At 46.1% G+C, this 25,894-nt stretch overlaps 1 protein-coding gene across 1 annotated transcript in view; it reads left to right on the plus strand.

The window, feature by feature from the left end:
• The window catches only part of LOC137332578 (slit homolog 3 protein-like), a 612,265-nt gene that overhangs the window by 550,597 nt on the left and 35,774 nt on the right, over positions 1 to 25,894 (plus strand). The window contains exons 25-30 of the mRNA XM_067996507.1: positions 748 to 911; positions 1,965 to 2,089; positions 5,521 to 5,618; positions 13,508 to 13,647; positions 20,189 to 20,282; positions 25,289 to 25,324. Coding sequence (XP_067852608.1) covers positions 748 to 911; positions 1,965 to 2,089; positions 5,521 to 5,618; positions 13,508 to 13,647; positions 20,189 to 20,282; positions 25,289 to 25,324 — 657 coding nt within the window. The remainder of the gene's footprint in view (positions 1 to 747; positions 912 to 1,964; positions 2,090 to 5,520; positions 5,619 to 13,507; positions 13,648 to 20,188; positions 20,283 to 25,288; positions 25,325 to 25,894) is intronic.

Here is a 25,894-nt window from a genome sequence, read left to right on the forward strand (position 1 = left end):
GCGGAATGCTTTGACCACCATGCCTAAATTCCTGATGTCATCCACCTGAAGCACTAGTTCCTTAATCTACCCCAGAGGGTCGTGTGATACTTTTTGAACCTTTGAGACCAGAAAGGTGGACTACAATGATTGTTTATGGCCCTGCACATTTCCAACTCCCTATGAAATGTCGGGCCGATGGTGTGGCTTGTCTTTAAGGAGACCTTTGGTATGGGTGGCTATTGGGATCGGTAAGTACTTACCCCATGAAAGTAGATTGTTTAAAAATAAAATGAGAGTGTGCGTAGTACATAGTTATTGGAAATGAGTGAATTTACCGAGTATTGACAGCACTTATCATTCCCCCATGCAGGGTTTTTTTTTAAATGCTGGCAGTTCATTGAGCAATTTAAACACATCAGAATTTATGTTTAAATTTGCTGCATGAACTGCACGTTTCACAAATTGCAAATGCTGGCCGTGCTGTTTGCCTTAAATGTTATCTGTTCCCATGCACCAGAGTGACATTGGTGACATTTGATTCTGTGGGGACAATTTTATCCAAACCCGCCCGTCAGCGCTGATTTTACACTCTGCCCAATATTACTCTCCATTGAAGTCAATAGAGAGTAATATTGGGAGGGGTGCAAAACCGAAGTTTCACCCGATACTGTGGGTTTCCCGCCCGGCAATGACCCCCAAAATGTCTGTCAGACTCTTCATTCTCACTCTCTCACTCTCTCTCTCTCTCTCTCTCTCTGTTACTAGGGCCCTTGGGGCTAACCCTCTGTACTGTGATTGTAACCTGCGCTGGCTGTCTGAATGGGTAAAGACAGGCTACAAGGAGCCAGGTATTGCTCGCTGCACAGGACCGGAGGATATGAACGAGAAACTTCTCCTAACAACACCCACGAACAAGTTCCACTGCAAAGGTATGTGGAGTTGGACCACACAAAGGACGGCACAAAACTGCCCCATTCATCGTGGTACTTGAATCAGTATTTAAAGAAGTACATTACTGAAGAGAAAGGACTCCTCCCACAGGCAGGGGTCAATTTTGTACGGCTCCACTAGATTGGAGAACCAGGCACAGTCAGTCCAATTTGCACATTGTAGTTATTAAAGTGAATGATCAGAAAGTCAGAAATGCGGTGAATCAAGTGTGCTGGCTTCTGCATCTAATTCTCCGATCTGTGGTCCCGTCCAACAAGCTTCCACACCAGGAGCAGTGTCTCATAAAATACAGCCTATAATCTTGCTAAAATACAGCTGTATATGCCCATCAGGAAGCATTCAAGCTGGTTAAATCCCATCTGTATGGGGCCTGCAGGCTCCCCTATGATGAAAGGTTGTGTCACTTGAGCATTTTAAAACTATTATTCACAAAGAGATCATGATGGGCTCATTTGCTGCCATGCTGGAGAAGCTGATTAACTTGTGTTGAAAATGTCTTTTTTTTTTGTTCTTTGCCAATTTTCCCTTCTCCTCAAGGGTGTCATGCACTGTCCATGTGCCCAGTATTCATGCATGGACTTAATAGTGAGTGTTGGCAGGCTTTTGACTGCAGAGATACCACAGCAAAGTCCAACTTTGTCCTCGCCTGCAAATTGTAGCACCTGGCGCCAAGAACAGCCTACTCAGGCAGTTGAACATGGGACACCTTCCTGCTCTGTTGGACTCAAATTCCACACTGGTCAGTACAGTTACTATCTGAGCTATCCAGGGTTGTTTCAGAATCCTTGATGGCAAGATCAATGATAACTAGACGTTGGCTTCAAATGCTTGGAATCTTGGAGTGAAACTATTTGCCTTTTATTTAATAATCCTCACATTGATTCTCTTTTCTTAATGACATTTCTGTAAATGTAGAATTTGTATTGCATGAGCAATATAGACTTGCTGTCCTCTCAGTCTCTGGTTATCTGTAGCAGGGATAATCCAGTATGCTTGGACTACAGTAACATCCTTTCCTTTTACCCTTTCAGACCCACTGAACATTGCTATCATAGCCAAGTGCAACCCATGTCTGTCCAGCCCTTGCAGAAACAATGGAACCTGTAACAATGACCCAACTGAGTTCTACAGATGTACCTGCCCTTACGGGTTTAAGGTAAGAATGTGCTCGGAAGGATACCAAATCCCTCACGAAGGTTGTAAGATTCCTCCTGTTGCTAGTTTTACTAAAAACGGTGTGAGTATAAAATGGAGTTTAATTTTTTGGATGGGAGGAGTTTCACCCGTCTTTAATGGGCTCAATGTGCCACATGGAAAGTAATATCTTCTAATACGTTCCTACTCCAGGGACCAAAATCAACAATAATACCAGAATTTTTCTCCAGTAATCGGAAAAGAGCATCTCTCTACATCTGCTATCCATTTCCTAACCTTTTATGATTTGGTTCAATTTGGTCCATAAAGCTTTTGTTTTTTCTGTTTTGATGTAGACTTTGAGAAAATGGTGTTTGGCGTACAGTCTAATTGAAAGAAATTGTGTTTGGAGTGGGCATGTCACATGCAATTGAATTATAATGTGCTTTGTCATTTGGTTTCTCAAATGAAATTTTATTTGTGCGTTTGTAACCTCAAAGAGAAGCTTTGCACGAACAGGATGACTTTTTTTTTCTTGTCAATTTGTCCAACCCTCCAGAGGATATTGTTTGCTGAGGCTTAGTTTCCTTGATGGAGGATGATTCCACATTCACCAGTTACTCTGTTACTTTACCCAAGTAGCCATTATTCACATGTGACCCTTGATAGTGACTGTCTGCAGACGGTTTAATAACAGGGAAGGGGGACGAGGGATGAGCAGGCGGTGACTTGTTCCCATTTCTCCCTCTGACATCCACACACAAGCACATCCAGCAGGGCTGAATGGAAAGCAATTAGAAGCCGAACCCTAACTGAAATCAATTAACTCAGCGACTGGTCCTGGGACCTCCCTACTCCGAATGGCTCACTGGACAAACTTACTGAGCAATGGATGATTACACTCTTCAAAGAACCCCACCCCCATCATGTTCTATTCTACAGGCCATTGAAATGCCCATAATCTCCTACCCTTGTTGGTGATGAAAGCTAATTTCCGACCTGTTATTCAAACTGCAACAGGTCGTCAATCTTTCCCTCTCCCTAAATTGGCAATCTGTCCTCAGCCACTGGATTTCTTCTTTACAACAATAATATCAACTTGGATTTATTTCAGTACCTTTAATATTGTGAGTCTCCCAAAGCACTTCACGGAGGAGAAACAATGGCAACAAATAGAAAGATTTTGATTTACATAGTGCCTTATGACGTGCACTAACTGTTGTTATGTAGGCAAAAAGGGTAGCTAATATATGCACAGCAAGGTCCCACAAACAACAATGAGACAAATAATTGTTTAACCTGTTTTTGGTAGTGTTGTTGTTTGAGGGAGGACACTGGGAAAACTCCCTGTTCTTCTTTGAAAAATATCAGGCGACCTTCAATGCCATCTCAACAGGTAGATGAGGCCTCATCCGAAGGATGGCATTTCTAGTAATGCAGCATTCCCTCAGTCCTGCACTGGATTATCAGCCCATATTATGAGTTCAAGTCCTGAAGTGGGGCTTGAACCCACAAGCTTTTGACTCAGAGGTAAGAATGCTACCAATGGAGCTAAGCTAAAGAGTTTGGGGAGGTGACCAAAGGCTTGGTCAAATAAATTGGTTTGAGGAGACTTGTGAAGGTGGGGAGAGAAATAGGAAGGCTGAAGGATTCAGGACGAGAGTTCCAGCGATTAGAGCCAAGATAAATCAACCTCTTTCCCAATTAGCAGTCTGTCTGCACTAGTCTTATTTCAAATGGAACAATTTGCCTAAACCACAAACTCATAAATTCACCGCTGATATGAGCATGACTTGCATCAACTGTCATTGTGAGCTCTTCATGAGAATTGCTAATTAGTGCTGAACTTCATCTCCCATCTGCTGGGAATTGGGTTGAGATGACTCAGTCTCAGCTGAAAGGATCCTGAACAGTCATTAGAGACAGAAGATCTTTATCTTCCATCTGGGCTGGATTTGGTCTAAGTGAAGAAAGGTCACTGTCCTCAGTCATTCTTCAATCCAACTTCCATTGGCTATCTTATGTTAGCATCCCACACTTGGCACTATAAAGTCACCGCAAAAATTTTACCCTCCTATCTAATGTTTTCCTTCCTCTCCTGACTCCTGGTGCACATTTCCAGGAACTCTAGTCACTCTCCGGTACCTCTCCCAGGTGGCTGTTCTTCTGGTTCCTCAGTAACGTTGGCAGAGTATTGAACCATGATGGGCATCACTGTAGAGGCTGATCATGTTCTCATCCAACATCCAGACACAGGCACTTTGCTGTAGGGTAGCAATCAAGAGTGGGAATCAAGGCTGATGTCTCCCACCCCTCCCAACAAGTCCAGGAGCACCTCTACTGCCACCCTGGTTGAGATCAGCTAACTTAGCACAGGACTGAGCCTGGGACCTTTCTTATTTATCCAGTTCAGTCATACATCCCATGATGTATTTCTAATTGCTTGTGATTGCTATGCAGTGATTCCTAGAATATAATGCATGTGCATGCACTTTGGTTGAGAACATAATTGGGTTCTTATGGTAGAATAACTTACTGACACTCAGTTTCTAGGGCTGGCATTGACTTTAAGGAAACAATTCACTCCCATCTGGTACTGTACAGCTCCTGTGTATCTCCCTGTCAGTTCATGTGTACATCAAGTAATAGAGAACGATTCACTCCCATCAGCGACAATCTGGCTCATGAATGTCTCAGTGTCAACTGCTGCACGTAAATGATACTCACTGCTGTCTGGTACTATAATAGGTCTTGTATGTCAGCTCCTATACTGTGCACTGCACACAGGGTAAAAGGGACCCATTCAAGTGTCAATTCCTCTACCCATACATTGTAAATTGGATGATATTTTTCAGTAAGTTCAACTGCGTTCGTGGTGGAGGGGATTATATTAATTAATCTGACATCTTGGACAAGCTCAGCAGCCATTTAAATTCTCCCACTACGAGGTGTCATATTAAGCCACATGATCTAGTAAATCCCGTATTCACTCCTTAATCTGTGCTGAGCTAGTAGGCCCCAGATGGGGCATCATTGGAATGTGGAAGTTGGCATCAATTCCCATGGGCTAGGGAAAGTAAGGTTCATCCAGGGGATCCTGTTCCTGATTGCTTTCGAGTAACCCCTGGTGAAAAATGCATATGTGCAGAGATTGAACAAAGGCAGCAGAGAGCCTGGCCATGATATCCCAAATAATCAAATAGCTTGTCAAAATTGTCCAGGTGCAGAAATGAAGAATGATCGCTTGGTCAAGATACCAAAGGATAGTAGATGCTTGTGAAATTGTACCCCAACATTTGTTACCATCTTCAGAACAGGAAGGGAGAAAATTCGAGGGGGCGTGAGAAACCATGTACAGCTCTGGTGGGATGCATGCATGTTGTTCACCAGGCAGCGTCTTGTGCTTCCTTTCAGGGAACATCACTAACTCTTTTGGTCCTTTCACTCTCACAGGGCCAGGACTGTGCTGTCCCCATCAACGCCTGTATCAACAACTTGTGCCAAAACGGAGGGACCTGCCGCCTCAATGCGGGAGAGAAACATGGATTCAGGTGTTCATTTAAAGAATTAAATAAGAGAAATGGACCAAAATAAAAGCTGATTTTAGTTCATCTGAACGTAAACTCAGTCAGACCAGGCTTCATAGCTAAGAATAGTAAATATATTCATTGAATACTATTCGTTGGAATAGTAAAACTACTGCTTTTTGCTATTAAAAAAAGTATAGTAGATTACTGTTAAAGGGGATTACCTGTGTGACACACTGTTCACTTACACAGAAAAGATCTCCAGTGATAGTGTTCCTGGGATGTCTCACTTGTCACAGAGTTGCTGGGGAGGTATTTTGGGGCAGTGTGAAACTGTGAAAGTTTTACTAACCACAAACATTGCAAATGAATGTGCATCCTGTTTAAGAGATCTAATTATTCTATGGGTTTAACCAGTCCATTGAAACTTTGTACTGTGCCTAAATCAATTCTCGAAAGTTGTGCCTGATTGCCCATTGCTCCTAGTGTGTTCCAACAACAACAACAACTTGCGTTTATATGGCACCTCTATCATAGTGAAACATCCCAAGTTACTTCACAGGAGAGTTATCAGACAAAAATTGACACCCAGCCAAAGAAGGAGAGGTTAGGACAGGTGACTAAAAGCTTGGTCAAAGAGGTAGGTTTTAAGGAGGGTCTTAAAGGAGGAGAGAGAGGCAGAGAGGTTTCTGGAGGGTATTCCAGAGCTTAGGGCCTAGGTAGCTAAAGGCACGGCCGTCAATGGTGGGTTGAAGGATGTGAGGGATGAACAAGAGGCCAGTTTTGGCGGAGGGTTGTAGGGCTAGAGGAGGTTACAGCGATAGGGAGGGGCAAGGCCATGGAGCAGAGATTTTAACACGAGGATGAGAATTTTAAAATGGGGCGGTTGGGGACCGGGAGCCAATGTAGGTCAGCGAACACAAGGGTGATGGGTGAACGGGACTTGGTGCAAGTTAGGATACGGGCAGCAGTGCTTTGGATGAGCTCAAGTTTATGGAAGGTGAAAGATGGGAGGACGGTCAGGTGAACATTGGAATCGTCGAGTCTGGAGGTAACAAAAACGTGGATGAGTGTTTCAGCAGCAGATGGGCTGAGGCTGGGGCAGAAACAGGCGATATTACGGAGGTGGAAATAGGCGGACTTGGTGATGGAGAGGATATGGGGGTTTATAAGCAAAAAAACTATTCTTGTTTCAGGGGATGTATTGCTTTTTTGCTATGAGGCCAAACCATGTACTAAACTGATCAGTGACATGGTAATTCCCAGGGACTAGGCCCAGATGCCACCTTGCCCAATATTACCCTTTAATCTCAGTGAGTTTGCTCTTCTGCAGGTTAAAATCAGTTACTTGTTTTTAAGTTAACACAGTTTAAAAGTCAAAGCCACAGTCTATAGAGCTGTATAGCTTCAAAGCAGAATTTAAACATGGAACAACAACTGGATACACAACCACAGAATCTCCTACTGTATTTTTTTTTTATTCGTTCATGGGATGTGGGCGTCACTGGCGAGGCCGGCATTTATTGCCCATCCCTAATTGCCCTTGAGAAGGTGGTGGTGAGCCCCCTTCTTGAACTGCTGCAGTCCGTGTGGTGAAGGTTCTCCCACAGTGCTGTTAGGTAGCGAATTCCAGGATTTTGACCCAGCGACGATGAAGGAACGGCGATATATTTCCAACTCTGGATGGTGTGTGACTTGGAGGGGAACGTGCAGGTGGTGTTGTTCCAATGTGTCTGCTGCTCTTGTCTTTCTAGGTGGTAGAGGTCGCGGGTTTGGGAGGTGCTGTCGAAGAAGCCTTGGCGAGTTGCTCCAGTGCATCCTGTGGTGAAGGGAGTGAATGTTTAGGGTGGTGTATTGGGTGCCAATCAAGCGGGCTGCTTTGTCCTGGATGGTGTCAAGCTTCTTGAGTGTTGTTGGAGCTGCACTCATCCAGGCAAGTGGAGAGTATTCCATCACACTCCTGATTTGTGCCTTGTAAATGGTGGAAAGACTTTGGGGAGTCAGGAGGTGAGTCACTCGACACAGAATACCCAGCCTCTGACCTGCTCTTGTAGCCACAGTATTTATATGACTGGTCCAGTTAAGTTTCTGGTCAATGGTGACCCGCAGGATGTTGATGGTGGGGGAATTGCACGAAAGATGCAAATTAAGTTGAAAATTTGTTGCTCGGAGTGAGTGAGTGGGTGGAAGAGGGAAGTTTACGGTACAGTGGCAGCTAATCACAGTGATACTTTCTGCAGTGATATAATCCTATTGTATAAAACTGTAATGTTACAATTCTCTTGGGCGATGTGGCATTTGTGATAATACCGCAATTGGATCTTCACATCCTTCCCTCGTTATACGAACAATGACAGACAGGAAAAGACCCTCTGGTCCGTCCAGCCTGTCCCACACAATTGCAATACCTTGTGTATCACAATATATACACTCCCCACCCCACACCCTGTGATTTCCTGGAAGAGGTGAAAAACCAGATTAAAACCCAAGCTAATTTGGGGGAAAAAAATCTGGGAAAATCCTCTCTGACCCCTTTGATGATTGAGATTAGTCTAGGAGATCACTCTGGCCCTGATAATTCAATGCATTACGTTACCTACCTTTTGTAAGAGGTGATCTCTGCCCCAGCCAGAAACAGGTTCAGCAAATCGGCGTCCACCACATGAGCCGGCAGCCTGTTCCAGAGGTCCACTATTATCTGGGAAAAGAACCACCTCCTGACATCTAACCTAGACCTGGCCTCGTACAACTTATATTGTGACCCCTGGTCCTCCCTAACCTATTTAATTGGAACAAACTCTCAACTAGAACACAGTGTATTCCTTTCATCATCTTATAAACCTCAATCAAATCACTCCTAAGTCTACACTTCTTTAAAGTGTAGCGTCCCAGCTCTTTTAGCCTATCTTGACATCTGAGATGCTTTAAACTTGGAATTAGTCATGTGGCCCACCTCTGCCAAAGCCTCAATATCACCCACTATGTGAGGAGACCAAAACTGGCCACAGTATTCCAAATGAGACCTGTACAAGGTCTTGTACAAATATAAACTTGCTGTATTCAAGTGCATTATAGCAGTGGTATTGTACCTACAACCCATTGTATAGAGCTGGCCAGGGTGGTTTTTCCTCCCACGCAGTGAGACTGGTGAAATTTGATGAGATACAGGAAGGGAAAAGCATAATTTTGGCAATGATATCAAAAAGGGAAGTTCTGAATTGTATCGTTTGAATGTATACCACAATTTCTCCTTCATTGCTGTAATTCTTTACCTAACACCATTGTAGGAACACTGGTGCTGCAATGACTGCAGTTGTTACAGAGAAGGCCCACCACCACCTTCTCAGGGCAACTATGTGTCAGCAATAAATGCGGCCTTGTTACCATCGCCCACATCCTGAGAACAATTTTTTTTTAAACTGCTGGTTAAAGGTAGTTTAGGCATAGGCATTTGTACAGAGCTACGCCTGACAGCTGGAGACTGCGAGGGTCAAAAGTTTTTACAATGGGACATTGTGCAGTGGATATAGTGGGGACAGAGGCTACAGCGAAAGGCAGGTAAATTGATACCTTGGATTAGGTACTTGAACTATGAAGTGGGGTGGGGAGGCCTACAGTAACTGGGGATATTTGTACACTGGAGAAAAGAAGGCTTGGGGTGGGGGGATCTTATTGGGATGTTGAAGATTCTAAGGAGCATCAACAAATTGAACTCTAATAATATCTTTGAGCTGATCACAAGCTCCAAAAACTAGTAGGCACAAGCTGAGTGAAAAAGTGAAGAGTTTAGATTTACTCGGAGGGTGGTGAAGATATGGAACAAAATGCCCAAAGAGGCAGTTAAGGTGTTGGCAAATTCAAGAGGCAATTGGTTAAGTATTTGGCACGAAAAGTGACCTAGACTGTATAATGCAAGTAGCTTACAACGCAATATATTTACACACTGATCAACCAGAGAAGCCACATTTTACAGTTCTAAAAAGAATTATGGAATAATTAAGTCGGATATATTATTTATATATAGGAAAACGTTAATTGGAAATTGCTCTTGAACAAACTCCTGGTGTTTAAAAAAAGTGTTCAGCAAAAGGGAGACTTTTATTTGTTAGCTTTGATACAATGAGAAAACAAGGCTTCTGTGATTCATAATAATTCATTTGGGAAGGTGGTTAAAATTGCATTATATGAACCTAAAATGGTTAAGCAGCAATCAAGCTTTCAGCTTCAAAATACTCCAAAGTAGAGTCATGGTTGGAAAGATGGTGACAGATTCATGTGTTCTGCTGTCGTGTTAGATTTTACAGATCTGTTATCTTTGAAAACGCTTTCCTCATCGCCTGGGGCAAAAATGAAAACCTCTTACTCTGAAAGTTGATAGTATCTGGAAATCTCCCTGGAAATGAATTTGATTTTGTTGAGAGTTTGTTATGGTTGAGTGCGCCTTTTGAAGTGTTATTTCTGGGTAGAGAATATGACCAAGCATTCCGTGAACTTTCTACAGTCTCATACACAAGTTCGGAAATAAAAATGTCACTCTGAAGTCTGGCCTGCTACATCAGTAACCCTAGCCTGAGACTGCTTTATTTACTCTGGACAGGGTCCAGTGATCCAATGTAATAATAAATATAATCTGCAAATGCCGAATAAAATTCATATTTTTGACCTTAGTATGTCTGTAACAGTTTAACTTGTCTTTACCGCAAAGCTTTGATCTCATTGGAAGGTCTGTTAAAGGAGAGTGGGGTGAGGAACCACAATTTGCTGTCAGCAGCTCATGATCCTTTTAGAATCATAGAAGTTACAACATGGAAACAGGCCCTTCGGCCCAACATGTCCATGTCGCCCAGTTTATACCACTAAGCTAGTCCCAATTGCCTGCACTTGGCCCATATCCCTCTATACCCATCTTACCCATGTAACTGTCCAAATGCTTTTTAAAAGACAAAATTGTACCCGCCTCTACTACTGCCTCTGGCAGCTCGTTCCAGACACTCACCACCCTTTGAGTGAAAAAATTGCCCCTCTGGACCCTTTTGTATCTCTCCCCTCTCACCTTAAATCTATGCCCCCTCGTCAGTCAAAGTCAACGAAAATTGGTGACATTTTCTCGTGAGCACCAGATGGGGTATTGCTGGGGGCTGTTATCTGCTGCACTAAGATGTGCCTCAGTGACATGAGTAGGGAAGTTCAGAGGGAATTCCCTGATTTTTTTAATCGAACAAACACTGCAAATTATATCACCAGGAATTAATTTTCATCTCACGGGAACTGAGAAAAGTTTGTTAAAAGAAAATGTTCATTTGCCAGTGTTGAATTTAGGTCACCGCTTAAAAGCTGCAGTCATTGTCCAGTAATGGGGGGGGAAGGTTGTCGGGGAGGGCCAGAGTCTTTCACAGCAAGTGGAGTAATCAAAAGTAAATTTGTTCCTGAGTTTTGATTTGAAATTGAGAGGGAACTACAAAGCAATACAAATGATGTCACTGTAGTCAGCTTAGCCGATAGCATACTCTACTTTGGCATAAAGATTTGGAATTCTTCTCCCTCCACTGCTGTCTTTTTCCCAATAGCTGTGGAGTTGTGAGCTTGAGTGATATGGTTATAATGTCTTTCAATGCACTTGCATGTTCACTTGCAATTTACCGCAGTAAACTCAGTGCAAAAATGCTAGAACAGAGGAACTAAATCAAACTCAAATTTGGTTGCACCAGCACCAATGAGGGTCACCCAAATCTTGTGTTTGAGTAACACTGTGCCAGCTCTAATTTAATGACTGGAGCTTGCACAGGATCCCAGAAACCAAAACTCTAGGACATTTGTTAGAGAATCATTTTGGATCTTAATTTTCATGAAAGGTAGTGAGTGGGTAGAGTTGGGACCTTTAAAAGTAAAGTTATTCTGCTGTTAAAGTTTTGGACAGTTCAGTAATTACTTTTTATTAGGGGAGTTGCGAATAAACTTTAAAAGTTGTAAAGGGACCGGGGGACAGACTGGGTTAGCACATACTCCATTTCTCCTCTGGAATTTCAATTCCTCTCCTGAACATCTGTAATGACCCTATGTGAATTGAGTTTGTAAAGCCTCAATGGGTGTAAGCTACCCAGAACTCAGCAAAACCTGGCATTAGATTGCCAACAATTGTATCTCACTCAGACTCCACGGGACGACTTTTGAGGAAAATGGAAATGACACACTGTTGGGAGTACTCTTGGGGCAGAACATACAAATCTGCGAAGGAGTTTTACTTTGCATCTAACCCAAGAGGTGCATATTAAAGCCAGGCAGGCAGATCTGCCTTTCTTCTGATAAAGCAATGAGGGTCGGTAAGTCTTTCTTGTGAACAAACAAGACTCATTGGGCTCGATTTTCAAAGTAAAAAACGGGTGGGTTGGGGGCAGGGGGGCATTGAAAATTGTCACCGTTTCAGACCCACCTCCAACCCGCCCATTTCCGGTTTTCACCAGGGCAGGACGTGGGGCAGGCAGCCTTTCAAGCAGGCTTCAGGCCACCATTTTTAACGAATTCCCCATTTCAATCCCTGGGATTGGGGGCTGGGATTCCCGGGCCTTCTGTTTTACGCCTCATGAAAGGAGGCACGAGGGCCCGAGACTAACAGGTAGGTGCCTAGAAAGGCACAGCTTGTGGGCCCGGAGAAGCAGGAGTGCTTCCCCCAGGCCCAACAAACCTACCTGCACTGGACCCCCACCTCCGATCGTGGACCCTCCCCCCGATCGCGGACCCCCCCCCGGATCGCGGACCCCGAACCTCCCCCTCCAACCCCGACCCTGATACTCCAACCCCGATCCCTCGACCCCAAACCTGATCCTCTGCCCCCGACCCTGACCCCCCGACCCCGATCCTCCCCCTCCAACCCCGATCCCTCGACCCCAAACCTGATCCTCTGCCCCCGACCCTGACCCCCCCCGACCCCGATCCTCCCCCTCCAACCCCGATCTTCCAACCCCCCGATCCTCCGACCCCAATCCTCCAACCCCGACCCAGATCCTCTGACCCTCCCCCTCAACGATCCCGGACCCCCGCGATGATCCCCGATCCTGCCCACCCCGTGACTGACCCTTGATCCCATCCCCCATGACCCGCAGCCCTCGTGCCCACGTATGCCCACCGTGCCCCTTGCCCACCCATTTCCCGACCTCAAATTGACCCCCCCACCCCCTTCCTGGCTCCGTTTGAAAATTGAGTCCATCATGTTGGGATAACCCTATTCATTTTGGAAACAGCAGGAGTTAGTTGCCAGAGGCCTCCATGCAGTGACGGGGGGAGCAGTTTGTTTGGCAACCCTATTGGCAAAGGAGGGATTAGAGATCAAGCCCTCAACTTCATGTCCAGAGAGGAACAGAACACAAGTTCTGCTGAGAGGCAGCCAAGGACCTAAGCCAGAGTATCTTAAGAAGAGAGCCTACCATGCGAGTTTAGGGTAACCAGTTTATATTACAAGGGAATTCAATTATTACGCCCAAAGTTGCACTATGGTATGACTAGATATTATATAGTAAAGGTAAACTCCTGCTTGTAAGGGACACAGGGTTACTTACTGGAGACACCATTGACACTGAACCTAAGAAAATATCTAGGGCAGATCTGAAATCTTTAACAGGAGACCTTTGTATCCTGTCTCTGGTCTAAATTCAAATCTATGATGAAGCGAATAACTGAGATGAGTATCTTACCCGGTGACAGTATCAGTGGTGCAACTGGCCAACTGGGCTGAGATGGAGAAAGAATGTAGAGTTTGTAGACTGATGGGAATAGGAAGGGGAAGGTGATAGGGATATATTTATAATCACATTCTCACAGGTCCCTAATCCCATCTGTTATTGCTACTCGGTACTTACTCAATCGAAGCTTTAATTTCCTAACATAGTTTGTTATTCTTTTTCCTCCATTTGTTCTAGGTGCCTATGTCCTGCAGGCTTTGAAGGACAGATGTGTGAGGTAAATCCTGATGACTGCGAAGATAATGACTGTGAAAATAACTCCACATGTGTGGATGGAATCAACAACTACGCCTGTCTTTGCCCACCCAATTATACAGGTATTAATTGCAAAGCATTTCAGGAACAGGGGCTCCAGCACATGAGGATTGTTACCTGTTTAGAAACTTAAGGCTTATTCTCCTCCAGGGTCCATCCATACAATACAACGCCACACAAACCAGAAGGTCTCAGGATAGGTTGATCTCAGCAGCCCTCTGCTCGGGAGGGGCAAGTATCAGCCAGGTTCCTAGCTCTGGGTTCCTATCCAGTGTCACCTGCTGGAAAATTCACATGAGGTAAGAACAGGAGTGGGAGCGGGCTTAGCTTTGATGCCCTCTGTGATTGAACAGCCCGCAGAAACTCACTGCCTAGCCTCACACGTGTGGAATAGCCACTTGGGTACTGGAGTGTGGCTGGTGCCCTGGTGGGACGTTACATTAGCAAGATTCCACGCCTTGAGGAGAGGAGGGGCAAACGCTGGGAAAAAAATAACACAAGACCTTTGATACAGCCTTTTGTTTTTCTTCCCTTCTGGGAAATTTCCTGTCCATTTTTTTTCCACTCGTGACCAACCCACAGTACAGAACATCACAGTTGATTTGAAGTCATGGTGTTTTAGGTGTTCGGCTTGAGGTATAAGTGCAAGTGTCTGATTTGTCGTAAAATAACTGGTGTGCTATGCTAAATGTAGACATATCCAACTGACAGCTGACATACCAATTGGACACTACAGAAGGACTCAAAGACTTCCAGACTATTTTATGAGACAATAGCTGCTGATTCCTTCCATGTTAGCCATATTTGTAAACTTCTTTCCTCTCTGGTTCAAGATGGCCAGTTTGGGAATCAGGTGGTACGCTAGGTTAGTACAGTGCCCTCTGGAACCTGAGTTAAAACACTGATGGGATGAAAGTCTCTGCGCTCTACTGGCTCCCATAGGTCCTATTCCTAAAATGAACTTTGTCATTCAGAACTTCCTACCCAGCTGATGTGAGTCCATAACACAAAACTGCCCATAGTTCACCACTAATTGGAACTAAATTGGCGATCTCGCCTAGAGAGGCTATAAAGATTGGTGGTGTTGGAAATCACAATGCATATTGATTGCTCTGCTAAGGAACATTGCTCAGGTAAAGATGCTCTGCATCTGGCACATATTCCACTTGACGCTAACACTGGTGGAAAAAATGTTGCATTCCCCAGCAGTGGCATCCTTTCTACTCATTGTGCAGTATCTCACCAAGCTCTTCATTTGTGAGCATGGAAAGTGAGCGTCAGCTAGCGGTTTGACTGTAGGAACCAACAATCCTGGTTTCGCTCAGCAGGAGTTAATTAATAGCGAGCAGAAGCAGGTACCCCTTCACGTGTTATGCCTTTTCCTGTCCTCCCTTGCCTGATGATGCTGAGGCCAGTTGCAACACCCAGTGTTTCCCCAACTGAGTTCTGCTAATTCAACACAGATCAGGGAGCTTTCTGATCCATTTGAAGCGGATGGGGATATATTTCAGCGGCGCATTTACCTAGTGAGCCATCAGGGTAATTAGAAAAAAATCCTGAGATATTTATTTTCTACTAAATGAGGTAGGCCTGAAAGCCTGACACCATCACCTCCCAAAGATGGAATCTGTACCTTGTAGAAAAGGCCTCAGAAACAAATACGAAAAGATTGTAATAAAATACACATTCAAAGAAAACAGAGGAAGTTTCAAGGCAGCTCTTTAAAAGTCTCTCTGGAGCGTTCAGTGATTTTTAAGCTTTCACAATGCGCCCCACATGTGTGGATCCTTTTCATCCTTGAGAGATGGCATGTGGTTCCCAGGCAAGGATTAACTCCAATCTAAACCACAAAGGATGGAGTCTATAAAAAGGATTACAATCAGAGGTCAAATGATTGGGGTTTTCCTAATTCTAACCAGATCAGACACAACCCAAACTCCACAGGGAGTCTTATCACTTCAGCCTATGAACACATACACATGAAATGCGCTCCCCTGAGTAAGTCGATGTAGATTGCACGATAAGGAGCCCAAAGCCTCCGAATACTGCCTCTTTTCATGGTGACATGGATGTTAAAATGATTGCTTTGCAATCCTGTGTGTGCTTGTCCTTGAACTTCTAGGAATGTCCTCTATTCTGAACTGGTCCAGTTCTGTCCTGATCGAAACCAGCTAAGACACAAAACTGCCATTAATATGTCGAAATGAATATCGTCCCTAGTTCAGATCACCCTTCCCTATATGTACACATATATAGCTTCAATCTCAACATGAATGAAGTCATCTTAAAATGTGATGCTGGGGTTGAACAGCAGGTCCCGTGGCACATTCTGGTAACGTTTATCAAAACTGAGTCATTTGCCCTTTAACATTTGCTGAAAGTCTTGTCCATTTCTGATACAGTCTCATGATAGGTAAAGAAAATAAAAGCTTGTACTTCCATAGTGCCCATATGATATCCTTTAGGACATCTCAAAGCTCTTGTCATCCATCAATTGCTTTTGAAGTGCAGTCACTGTTGTCATGTAGGCAAACATGGCAGCCAATTTGTTCACGAACAACAAATGAGATAAATAACCGGTTAACCTGTTTTTTGGGGGGTGTTGATTGAGGGAGGAATGCTGTTCTTCTTTAAATGGTGTCATTGGATCTTTTACATCCACCTTAACAGGAAGACAGAGCCTCGGATTAGTGACTCGCCCATAAGACAGTGGAGTAGAAGTTTGTCTCGGGCTATCGCATCCGTCGCCTCTTATCCCACCTGATATCTCGCACCCGATGCGATACCACACGTTTTACGCTACAACCCAAAACAAATTTCTACCCTGATGCTCTGACAGTGCAGCACTCCCTCAGTGAGACACTGGAATGTCAGCCCAGATAATGGGTTCAAGTACTGGAGTGGGTCTTGAATCCGTGACGGTTTGACTTAGAGGTAAGAGTGCTACCAACTGAGCCAAGCTGACATTTAATTGAGCTGATTTATGTTCACTGTCAATATATCTGATAGATGCCTTTGCACTCAGCAAAAGATTTGACTGCAGTTCAAGAAGTCAACAGTTGTAGAACCGTGAAGAGGCGCTCTCCAGAATACACTCGTGGAGGTGGGGATAAGTGGGAAGATAGTGTTGGTTTGGAAGGGAGGGGGAAAAGTATGACTGCCACCTGTGTGATTTTGAGTCAGACAATCCAGTTTTTCAGAAGGCTCTCTGGAAATTTCTAAAATGTTAATCAAACACCCAAACTCTGTTTTATAAAACAGAAGTCCAACTTTCCCACTTTAATTATTTTACAGTGTGGAGGCTCAGTATCTAATGAAGCTACTTGAGTTTGCAATGAGATTTCATCAGTAATAAAGGTACTACCAGAACTTGATTCATGATCTCACCCCTCTGCAGCCTTTATCCTGCTCCCCAGTTGATTTTGGAAAATAAATCAAACAAGAAAATGACAAGCCATGCGTCCGTGGGAAAGAGGTCAAAGGACAACAGATGATATTTCTTCATTGATGTTGACTTTTCAGAATTGGCAAGCCTGAGTTATTGGGAGAGGCTATTTTGTGTTTGGTGACTTCAAATGCCAGGCATTTGCTATCCATGCACCTTAACAGGAGTGATAAGAGGGATTCATGTGTGCTAAGGAACATGGGTAAGGGCTACTGCCATTTAAGGGTGAGATCTGACCTCCTTTGGGGAAACTCATGGAAGTCAGAATCCTGTCATTGTGGGATGGAAAGTGCTGGTCCACCAAGATACTAATTTGGAAGTGAAAGGGTATGGGATTAGCAGACTGAACCTTCCTCTGTTTGACAGCAAGCTCCAATCAATATCGACAGAGGCTACCTGTATCGAGTGGACCTGACTGGAGTTGACAGAAGCTGAAAGTGTGCCTCTTTGGATAACATACAGAGTAAACATACCTGAGCCCCTTTTAAAATGTTTGCATACTATTATGCTGAGTTTTGGATTTCTTGCCGACAAAGTCAGTTTTAACGCTAAACGGGTTATCCTTTAATAAACATATGAATATTGAAAACAAGCCAAAACCATGGGCACGGCAGAAAAAATTGCAGCAATTTCAGACTCTAAAAAACAGATCGGGAGATAGTCTGTTTCCTGAAATATGCAGAGCTGACGTGTTATTGACTGAATGCATATTGTGACAGGTCATTATTAAAACCTGTCAAATAAGTGAAAATGCAGACAAATGCATTGTTATCGTTTTGTGCGCAGGAGGTACAGACAATTGGTTAGAGTTGTGTGCAACAAAGCTCCTTCGAACCCGTGTGAGACCCATACTGAGAGAAGAGAGGTTCTAGGAAGCTAAAATTTGAGTGTTGGTCATGCCTGCAATTTCCAGTATGGGTGTGTGGAGGGAGGAGCAGCCAATCACGTAAGGACGTCAAGGGAGAAAAACCCAGAAGAATCAGACGGAAAAGAAACCAGAGAATGTTTTTTTTTTGTTACTTTCTCTTGCCTAAGTTAGATAGCAGGCTTGACCCCAAGCTTCTGCCATTACTGATTCCCAGCTCCTGTTGAAAATTTGTGTGTATATGTATGTATGAAAGAGCTGCATCGTGGGAGTTATTTTCACCCTGTCGTATACCCACAATGCACCAGGGCACCCCATGTCACCCGACAACCAAATGGAAAAGGCAAGTGAGTTTTACTCCTGTCAAGATAAAGGTCTGAGAAAAAGAGGGAAGGTTTTGAGGCGAGAGGAAGGAAAAATGAATAAATAATTTGCACTTTAAGCAAGTTTTGGAACTTTTAAGTAAATAGTATTATAAATAGATCTGTGACGATCTTTCCGTATAAGTACACTGTGTAATAGTTTTATCTTGTGTCAATCGTGATACAATGCTCCAGTAGATCCGCTGTATTACAGCAATAGATGAACCAATGTCACATTTGGGCTGCACCAGGACCATAATGAAAATAAAGAAATGCACTCCAGGCCCCAGCTACCCAAGAGTAAAGCTCCTGAGGGCACAGTAGTAATTAATAGAATCAGCCTTATAGAAGGGGCAAGAGCTCAGGGAATAACGAACAAACTTCCTTTCCCCTGTAGAGAGATTAGGGTCTAATGTGGTTGAGGATAGGACATTTACACCTAATAAAGGAAATGTCAATGTCCTTTCAACACAAACCATAACATATATATCCAGGAGGTGGATCTATGAGTTATCATTATATATACACATGTACTATATAGAAACATACAGGCATTGACTATATCATCATTTGCTGTAATTGTTGTAAACAAGACTCATTGAACCATTTCCAACTCATTCTTTCCCAGGACCCTGAAACAGTGCCATCCCACCCCTCAGTCTTCCCTTCTGCTGTAAATCTGCAGGCTTTTGAAACCCATGCCCGGTATCACCTATTCACTATTTCCCGATTTGCCTCATTTTTTTTCCTAATCTTTTTACCCTTGTTAGTCTTGGCCCTTCTACTGGATTCCTGAGTTAATAAACAAACTATACATGTGCAACATGGGGAGCTAATTTTAGGTGCGCACTATGGCCAGGGAGCCTCCCCTGACCTGGCTGGGTATTTTAGGAGATTGTGAGCATGCTGTCCACAGACTATCCGTCCAGCAGCCAGCGTTTGTAAAATCAGCCCTTGTGAACATAGATTAGGGAAACGCAGAGTGTTATTTGACAATTGTACTGCCTGTGTATGGGACCCCCACTAGTATTGCTGCCGTTTCCTTTTAAAATCAATTAAGGGTTGTCACTGCTCTGTTGCACTATTGGCCCAGAATTTGCTGATAAAGTGACGGCTTCTGAACGACGCACACCGTTACTAATGTGTAAATCGTGCAGCAACTTGTGGTGAATTTGCTGGCCGATTTGCGCCGCTCCACAGTTAGCATCTCGCCCTTAACCTCCCCGTGATTTTCATGTTATTGCTGCATTTGCTCATTACTTGCCCTTTAAATTTGCCACAGAAAGTTAAGTCTAGTAATTAATAGCGTAAGTAACCTTTTAATAACGTGATAATTGTTAATGGCTGTCAATCAACTGCTCTTGCCCAGAACGTGTACAATTAAAAGTGTGGAGTCTCATTCCTTCAAGTAGTGAATTGTTGGAGATTTAAAAAATGTCAATTTTTTTAAAATTTAAAAATTCTTACTTTTCCGCCTTTTTTTCTCACTCTCGTTATACAATCTCTCTTTATTTCTCTTTCTGTGTCTGATTTGACATTCAATTCACCCACTCTAATTCACCCTCCTCTCAGTCCTTCCTCTGTTTATTTCTCAATTCTTAAATCTCGTTGGTTAAGAAGATATACTGCTGGTCCCGGCATTCACCAAGATCCCAGATGCCCCCGTTGCCCTCTCTATCAGCTGGCGCTTTCAGCAGGTTTGTTGGCAAACATTTTTTGAGCTGAAGGGTGCAGGAACAAGTCCAACGAACAGTGAGATGCCCCGATCCAGCAAACACTGAGCCGTTTATGTTCCCTCCTCCATTTGGTAGGGCAGAACACACTCCCTGTGCCTTCTGTTGATGCCCCTCCTTGACAGGAAATGTGCATCTGCTGCCGTCCAGCACATGAAGTTATGACATCCCGGTGACCTGCTGCTTCTCTCTCCACAGGTGAACTATGTGAAGAGGTTGTGGATTACTGTGTCCCAAGGCTTAACCCCTGCCAACACGGCTCCAAATGTATCTCGAAGGACAGGAAGTACAAGTGAGTACAGGATTCTGTCATTCAGTCAAACAGCTTTGTGTCATATGAATCAATTCATCAATTTGATAAACTTTAAATGTTCTTTTTTAAAGATCTTCATTACTTTTCCTCCATCTGCTATTTTCTTTCCATGCCCCAAAGAGAGAACTTGTATTTATATAGGACCTTTCAGATCCTCAGGACATGCCAAAGCACTTCACTGCCACGAAAGTACTTTTGAAGTGTAGGCAAACGTGGCAGCCAATTTGTGCACAACAAGATCCCACAAACAGCGAATGAGATGAATGAACAGAGAGTTAGTTTTTTGGTGGTGGTGTTTTTGCAATAAATGTTGACCAGGACATCAGGAAAACTCTCTGCTCTTCAAATAGTGCCCTGGAGACAGGATCTCAATTTAACACCTCTGCCAAAAGATGGCATCTCTGACAATGCAGCACTCTTTCAGCACTGCAGTGAAGTGTCAGCCTTATGTGCTTGAGAGAGGGAGGCCTGCTCCCTCACCTCTGACAATGCTGCCCTCTTACCAGCCACCAGATGTGTGCAGAGCAGCCCAGTGTGATTTTCCATCTGATTTCCCTTTTCTCTCCTTGGGGAAGTATCCATCCTCTACTCAGTATGTCCCCGTGACCGAGATCAGGAACTTCACTGTTACCGTGTGTCGCTGCGCTGTCATTGTGAATCGCCAATGGATTAACAATTTTGGAAAGTCAATGGGGGTGAAATAGGACATGGGCGGGCAAACCGGGCGGTATCAGTGGGAAGGCAAACGGGCGGTATCAGTGGGAGGGCAAACCGGGCGGTATCAGTGGGAAGGCAAACGGGCGGTATCAGTGGGAAGGCAAACCGGGCGGTATCAGTGGGAGGGCAAACCGGGCGGTATCAGTGGGAAGGCAAACCGGGCGGTATCAGTGGGAGGGCAAACCGGGCGGTATCAGTGGGAGGGCAAACGGGCGGTATCAGTGGGAGGGCAAACGGGCGGTATCAGCGGGAGGGCAAACCGGGCGGTATCAGCGGGAAGGCAAACGGGCGGTATCAGTGGGAGGGCAAACGGGCGGTATCAGCGGGAGGGCAAACCGGGCGGTATCAGCGGGAAGGCAAACCGGGCGGTATCAGTGGGAAGGCAAACCGGGCGGTATCAGTGGGAGGGCAAACCGGGCGGTATCAGCGGGAAGGCAAACGGGCGGTATCAGTGGGAGGGCAAACGGGCGGTATCAGCGGGAGGGCAAACCGGGCAGTATCAGCGGGAAGGCAAACGGGCGGTATCAGTGGGAGGGCAAACCGGGCGGTATCAGCGGGAAGGCAAACGGGCGGTATCAGTGGGAGGGCAAACCGGGCGGTATCAGTGGGAGAGCAAACAGGGCGGTATCAGTGGGAAGGCAAACAGGGCGGTATCAGTGGGAGGGCAAACAGGGCGGTATCAGCGGGAAGGCAAACGGGCGGTATCAGTGGGAGGGCAAACACAGGGCGGTATCAGCGGGAAGGCAAACGGGCGGTATCAGTGGGAGGGCAAACAGGGCGGTATCAGTGGGAAGGCAAACCGGGCGGTATCAGTGGGAGAGCAAACAGGGCGGTATCAGCGGGAAGGCAAACGGGCGGTATCAGTGGGAGAGCAAACAGGGCGGTATCAGTGGGAGGGCAAACCGGGCGGTATCAGTGGGAGAGCAAACAGGGCGGTATCAGTGGGAAGGCAAACAGGGCGGTATCAGTGGGAGGGCAAACAGGGCGGTATCAGCGGGAAGGCAAACGGGCGGTATCAGTGGGAGAGCAAACAGGGCGGTATCAGTGGGAGGGCAAACAGGGCGGTATCAGTGGGAAGGCAAACAGGGCGGTATCAGCGGGAAGGCAAACGGGCGGTATCAGTGGGAGGGCAAACCGGGCGGTATCAGTGGGAGAGCAAACAGGGCGGTATCAGCGGGAAGGCAAACGGGCGGTATCAGTGGGAGAGCAAACAGGGCGGTATCAGTGGGAGGGCAAACAGGGCGGTATCAGTGGGAAGGCAAACCGGGCGGTATCAGTGGGAAGGCAAACCGGGCGGTATCAGCGGGAGGGCAAACGGGGCGGTATCAGCGGGAGGGCAAACGGGGCGGTATCAGCGGGAGGGCAAACGGGGCAGTATCAGCGGGAGGGCAAACGGGCGGTATCAGCGGGAGGGCAAACGGGGCGGTATCAGCGGGAGGGCAAACGGGGCGGTATCAGTGGGAGGGCAAATGGGCGGTATCAGTGGGAAGGCAAACTGGCGGTATCAGTGGGAGAGCAAACCGGGCGGTATCAGTGGGAGGGCAAACCGGGCGGTATCAGTGGGAGGGCAAACAGGGCGGTATCAGTGGGAGAGCAAACCGGGCGGTATCAGCGGGAAGGCAAACGGGGCGGTATCAGTGGGAGAGCAAACCGGGCGGTATCAGCGGGAAGGGCAAACGGGCGGTATCAGTGGGAAGGCAAACGGGCGGTATCAGTGGGAGGGCAAATGGGCGGTATCAGTGGGAGGGCAAACAGGGCGGTATCAGCGGGAAGGGCAAACGGGCGGTATCAGTGGGAAGGCAAACGGGCGGTATCAGTGGGAGGGCAAATGGGCGGTATCAGTGGGAAGGCAAACGGGCGGTATCAGTGGGAAGGCAAACTGGCGGTATCAGTGGGAGAGCAAACCGGGCGGTATCAGTGGGAGGGCAAACCGGGCGGTATCAGTGGGAGGGCAAACAGGGCGGTATCAGTGGGAGAGCAAACCGGGCGGTATCAGCGGGAAGGCAAACGGGGCGGTATCAGTGGGAGAGCAAACCGGGCGGTATCAGTGGGAGGGCAAACGGGCGGTATCAGTGGGAGGGCAAACAGGGCGGTATCAGTGGGAGAGCAAACCGGGCGGTATCAGTGGGAAGGCAAACGGGCGGTATCAGTGGGAGGGCAAACGGGGCGGTATCAGCGGGAAGGCAAACGGGCGGTATCAGTGGGAGGGCAAACGGGCGGTATCAGTGGGAGAGCAAACCGGGCGGTATCAGCGGGAAGGCAAACGGGCGGTATCAGTGGGAGGGCAAACGGGCGGTATCAGTGGGAGAGCAAACCGGGCGGTATCAGCGGGAAGGCAAACGGGCGGTATCAGCGGGAAGGCAAACGGGCGGTATCAGTGGGAGAGCAAACCGGGCGGTATCAGTGGGAAGGGCAAACGGGGCGGTATCAGTGGGAAGGACAAACGGGGCGGTATCAGTGGGAGGGCAAACAGGGCGGTATCAGTGGGAAGGACAAACGGGGCGGTATCAGTGGGAAGGACAAACGGGGCGGTATCAGCGGGAGGGAAAACAGGGCGGTATCGTACCAGTCGCCTATTACACGTCGCCCCCTGACATTCAGTCCCATTGACTTCAATAGAATTAAATATCGTGCATGTGGTATAACGGGCGGCTGAAGTTATTCCGTCTGGTTTGGGCATGTATTATAACGAGCGGCTGAAGTTATTCCGTCTGGTTTGGGCATGTATTATAACGAGCGGCTGAAGCGATTCCGTCTGGTTTGGGCATGTATTATAACGGGCGGCTGAAGTTATTCCGTCTGGTTTGGGCATGTGGTATAACGGGCGGCTGAAGTTATTCCGTCTGGTTTGGGCATGTATTATAACGGGCGGCTGAAGCGATTCTGTCTGGTTTGGGCATGTATTATAACGGGCGGCTGAAGTGATTCCGTCTGGTTTGGGCATGTATTATAACGAGCGGCTGAAGCGATTCCGTCTGGTTTGGGCATGTATTATAACGGGCGGCTGAAGTGATTCCGTCTGGTTTGGGCATGTATTATAACGGGCGGCTGAAGCGATTCCGTCTGGTTTGGGCATATATTATAACAGGCGGCTGAAGTGATTCCGTCTGGTTCGGGTGTGTGGTATAACGGGCAGCTGAAATGATTCCGTCTGGTTTGCGTCTCCAGCCAAGTCCAACGTCAATCCCGATGTTTTTAAATGGAGGGTACACACCCACTTCCCCACCGTCCAATTTATTTGTCCTGTGCTATTTATCCAAACCTCCCTCCCGCTCCCCCAGCCTCGCACCGTATATTTTTCCAACAGAGAGGTCATGCCATACGTTGTGTTGCCAGGGCACTGCCACCTGTCAAGAGGCACATGAAAGTAGCTCAGTGAAGACTTCCAATCATATCTACTCCCTCCTCTACCCTAGAGAACACAATCCCTCTGCTTGGCATGGCTGGGAATGGGAAGTCAGCAGACTGAGGGGTCAAACTAGTGTTCCAGTTCTTGGTGGTGCTATATGTTGGTTCTCCAATGCATAACCTTTCTCCAGTTATCTCCTTTCCTCTCCTTGCTTACAGGCCTCTGTCAATGCTGCTTTTTTACCATGATGTGGAGATGCCGGTGATGGACTGGGGTTGACAATTGTAAACAATTTTACAACACCAAGTTATAGTCCAGCAATTTTATTTTAAATTCACAAGCTTTCGGAGATTTCCTCCTTCCTCAGGCAAATGTTTCAAGAGCTCCTTGAAGCCTACGCATTTATACATATAGAACAATACATGGTGTTTACAGACTGCCCCTGCAACTGCCCGTTGCCAAGGCAATCACCGTGTTCAGACAGAGAGGTGTCACCTGCAGAACCCCCGAATACACATTCAACAAAAAAACAAACAGGGAAAAAAAACAGAAAAAAACTTTTTCTGTGGCTTTTTTACCAGCCACTTAGAAGCATAAAAGAGAAGCCTAAGATAATTCTCTCTCCAATTTCCCTTCTTGCTCCATGGGGAACACCTTGCTGGGCTGTGGTTCAGTAGGTCCTGCCAGCCCTCCACAACCTCGCCCATGTGGCCATTTTGCCATTTATGTGCCTGGGCAGCGAGCATTGGGAGGTTATTTGCCGTGGAGCTGACCCTGATCCTGTTCCTCCTCGAGTGACCACACAGAGGCTTTCCAGCAGGAGACCAATTGATCAGAATTCAGCCTGGCGTTGTGGTGAGTGTGGCACACAGTGTAGTTTCCCATTGTCTAATTCTCCAACCATTCCTGTTTCCAACAGATGTGAGTGTTTATGCGTCTGCCCGGCTGGCTTCAGGTAAGCAAAGAGATTGTCTGTTGGGGAAAGGCTGGGAGAGGGAGCAGTTGGACTTCAAGTTATATCAGCTTTCTGTGTATTTAATTCTTTTATTTCTAATGTCTTCAATCTTATTGAATTCTTGTCAGATAAACTATAAAGTTCAGCTTTCTGAGCTTGACAGTTGTAACTACAACAGCCAAGCCTTTAAATCTACGTCTTGAGGGGCTGTGTCTGTGTAAGTGTGTGAGTGTGTGTGTCTGTGTGAGTGAGACTGTCTGTGTGCGTGTGTGTCTGTGTGAGTGAGTGTGTCTGTGTGAGTGTGTGTCTGTGTGTGTGACTGTGAGTGAGTGCGTGTGTGTGTGTGTCTGTATGAGTGTGTGTGTGTTTGTATGAGTGTGTGTGTGTCTGTGAGTGAGTGTGTGTGTGAGTGAATGTGCATGTGTGTCTGTGTGTGTGTGTGTGAGAGTGTGTGTCTGAGTGCGTCAGTGTGTATGTCTGTGTGTGTCAGTGTGAGTGTGTGTGTTTCTATGTGTGTGAGTGTGTGTCTGTGTGAGTGCGTGTCTGTGTGAGTGCGTGTGTGTCTGTGTG

The sequence above is a fragment of the Heptranchias perlo genome, chromosome 14 (assembly GCF_035084215.1).
Source record: "Heptranchias perlo isolate sHepPer1 chromosome 14, sHepPer1.hap1, whole genome shotgun sequence".
Lineage (NCBI taxonomy): Eukaryota > Metazoa > Chordata > Chondrichthyes > Hexanchiformes > Hexanchidae > Heptranchias > Heptranchias perlo.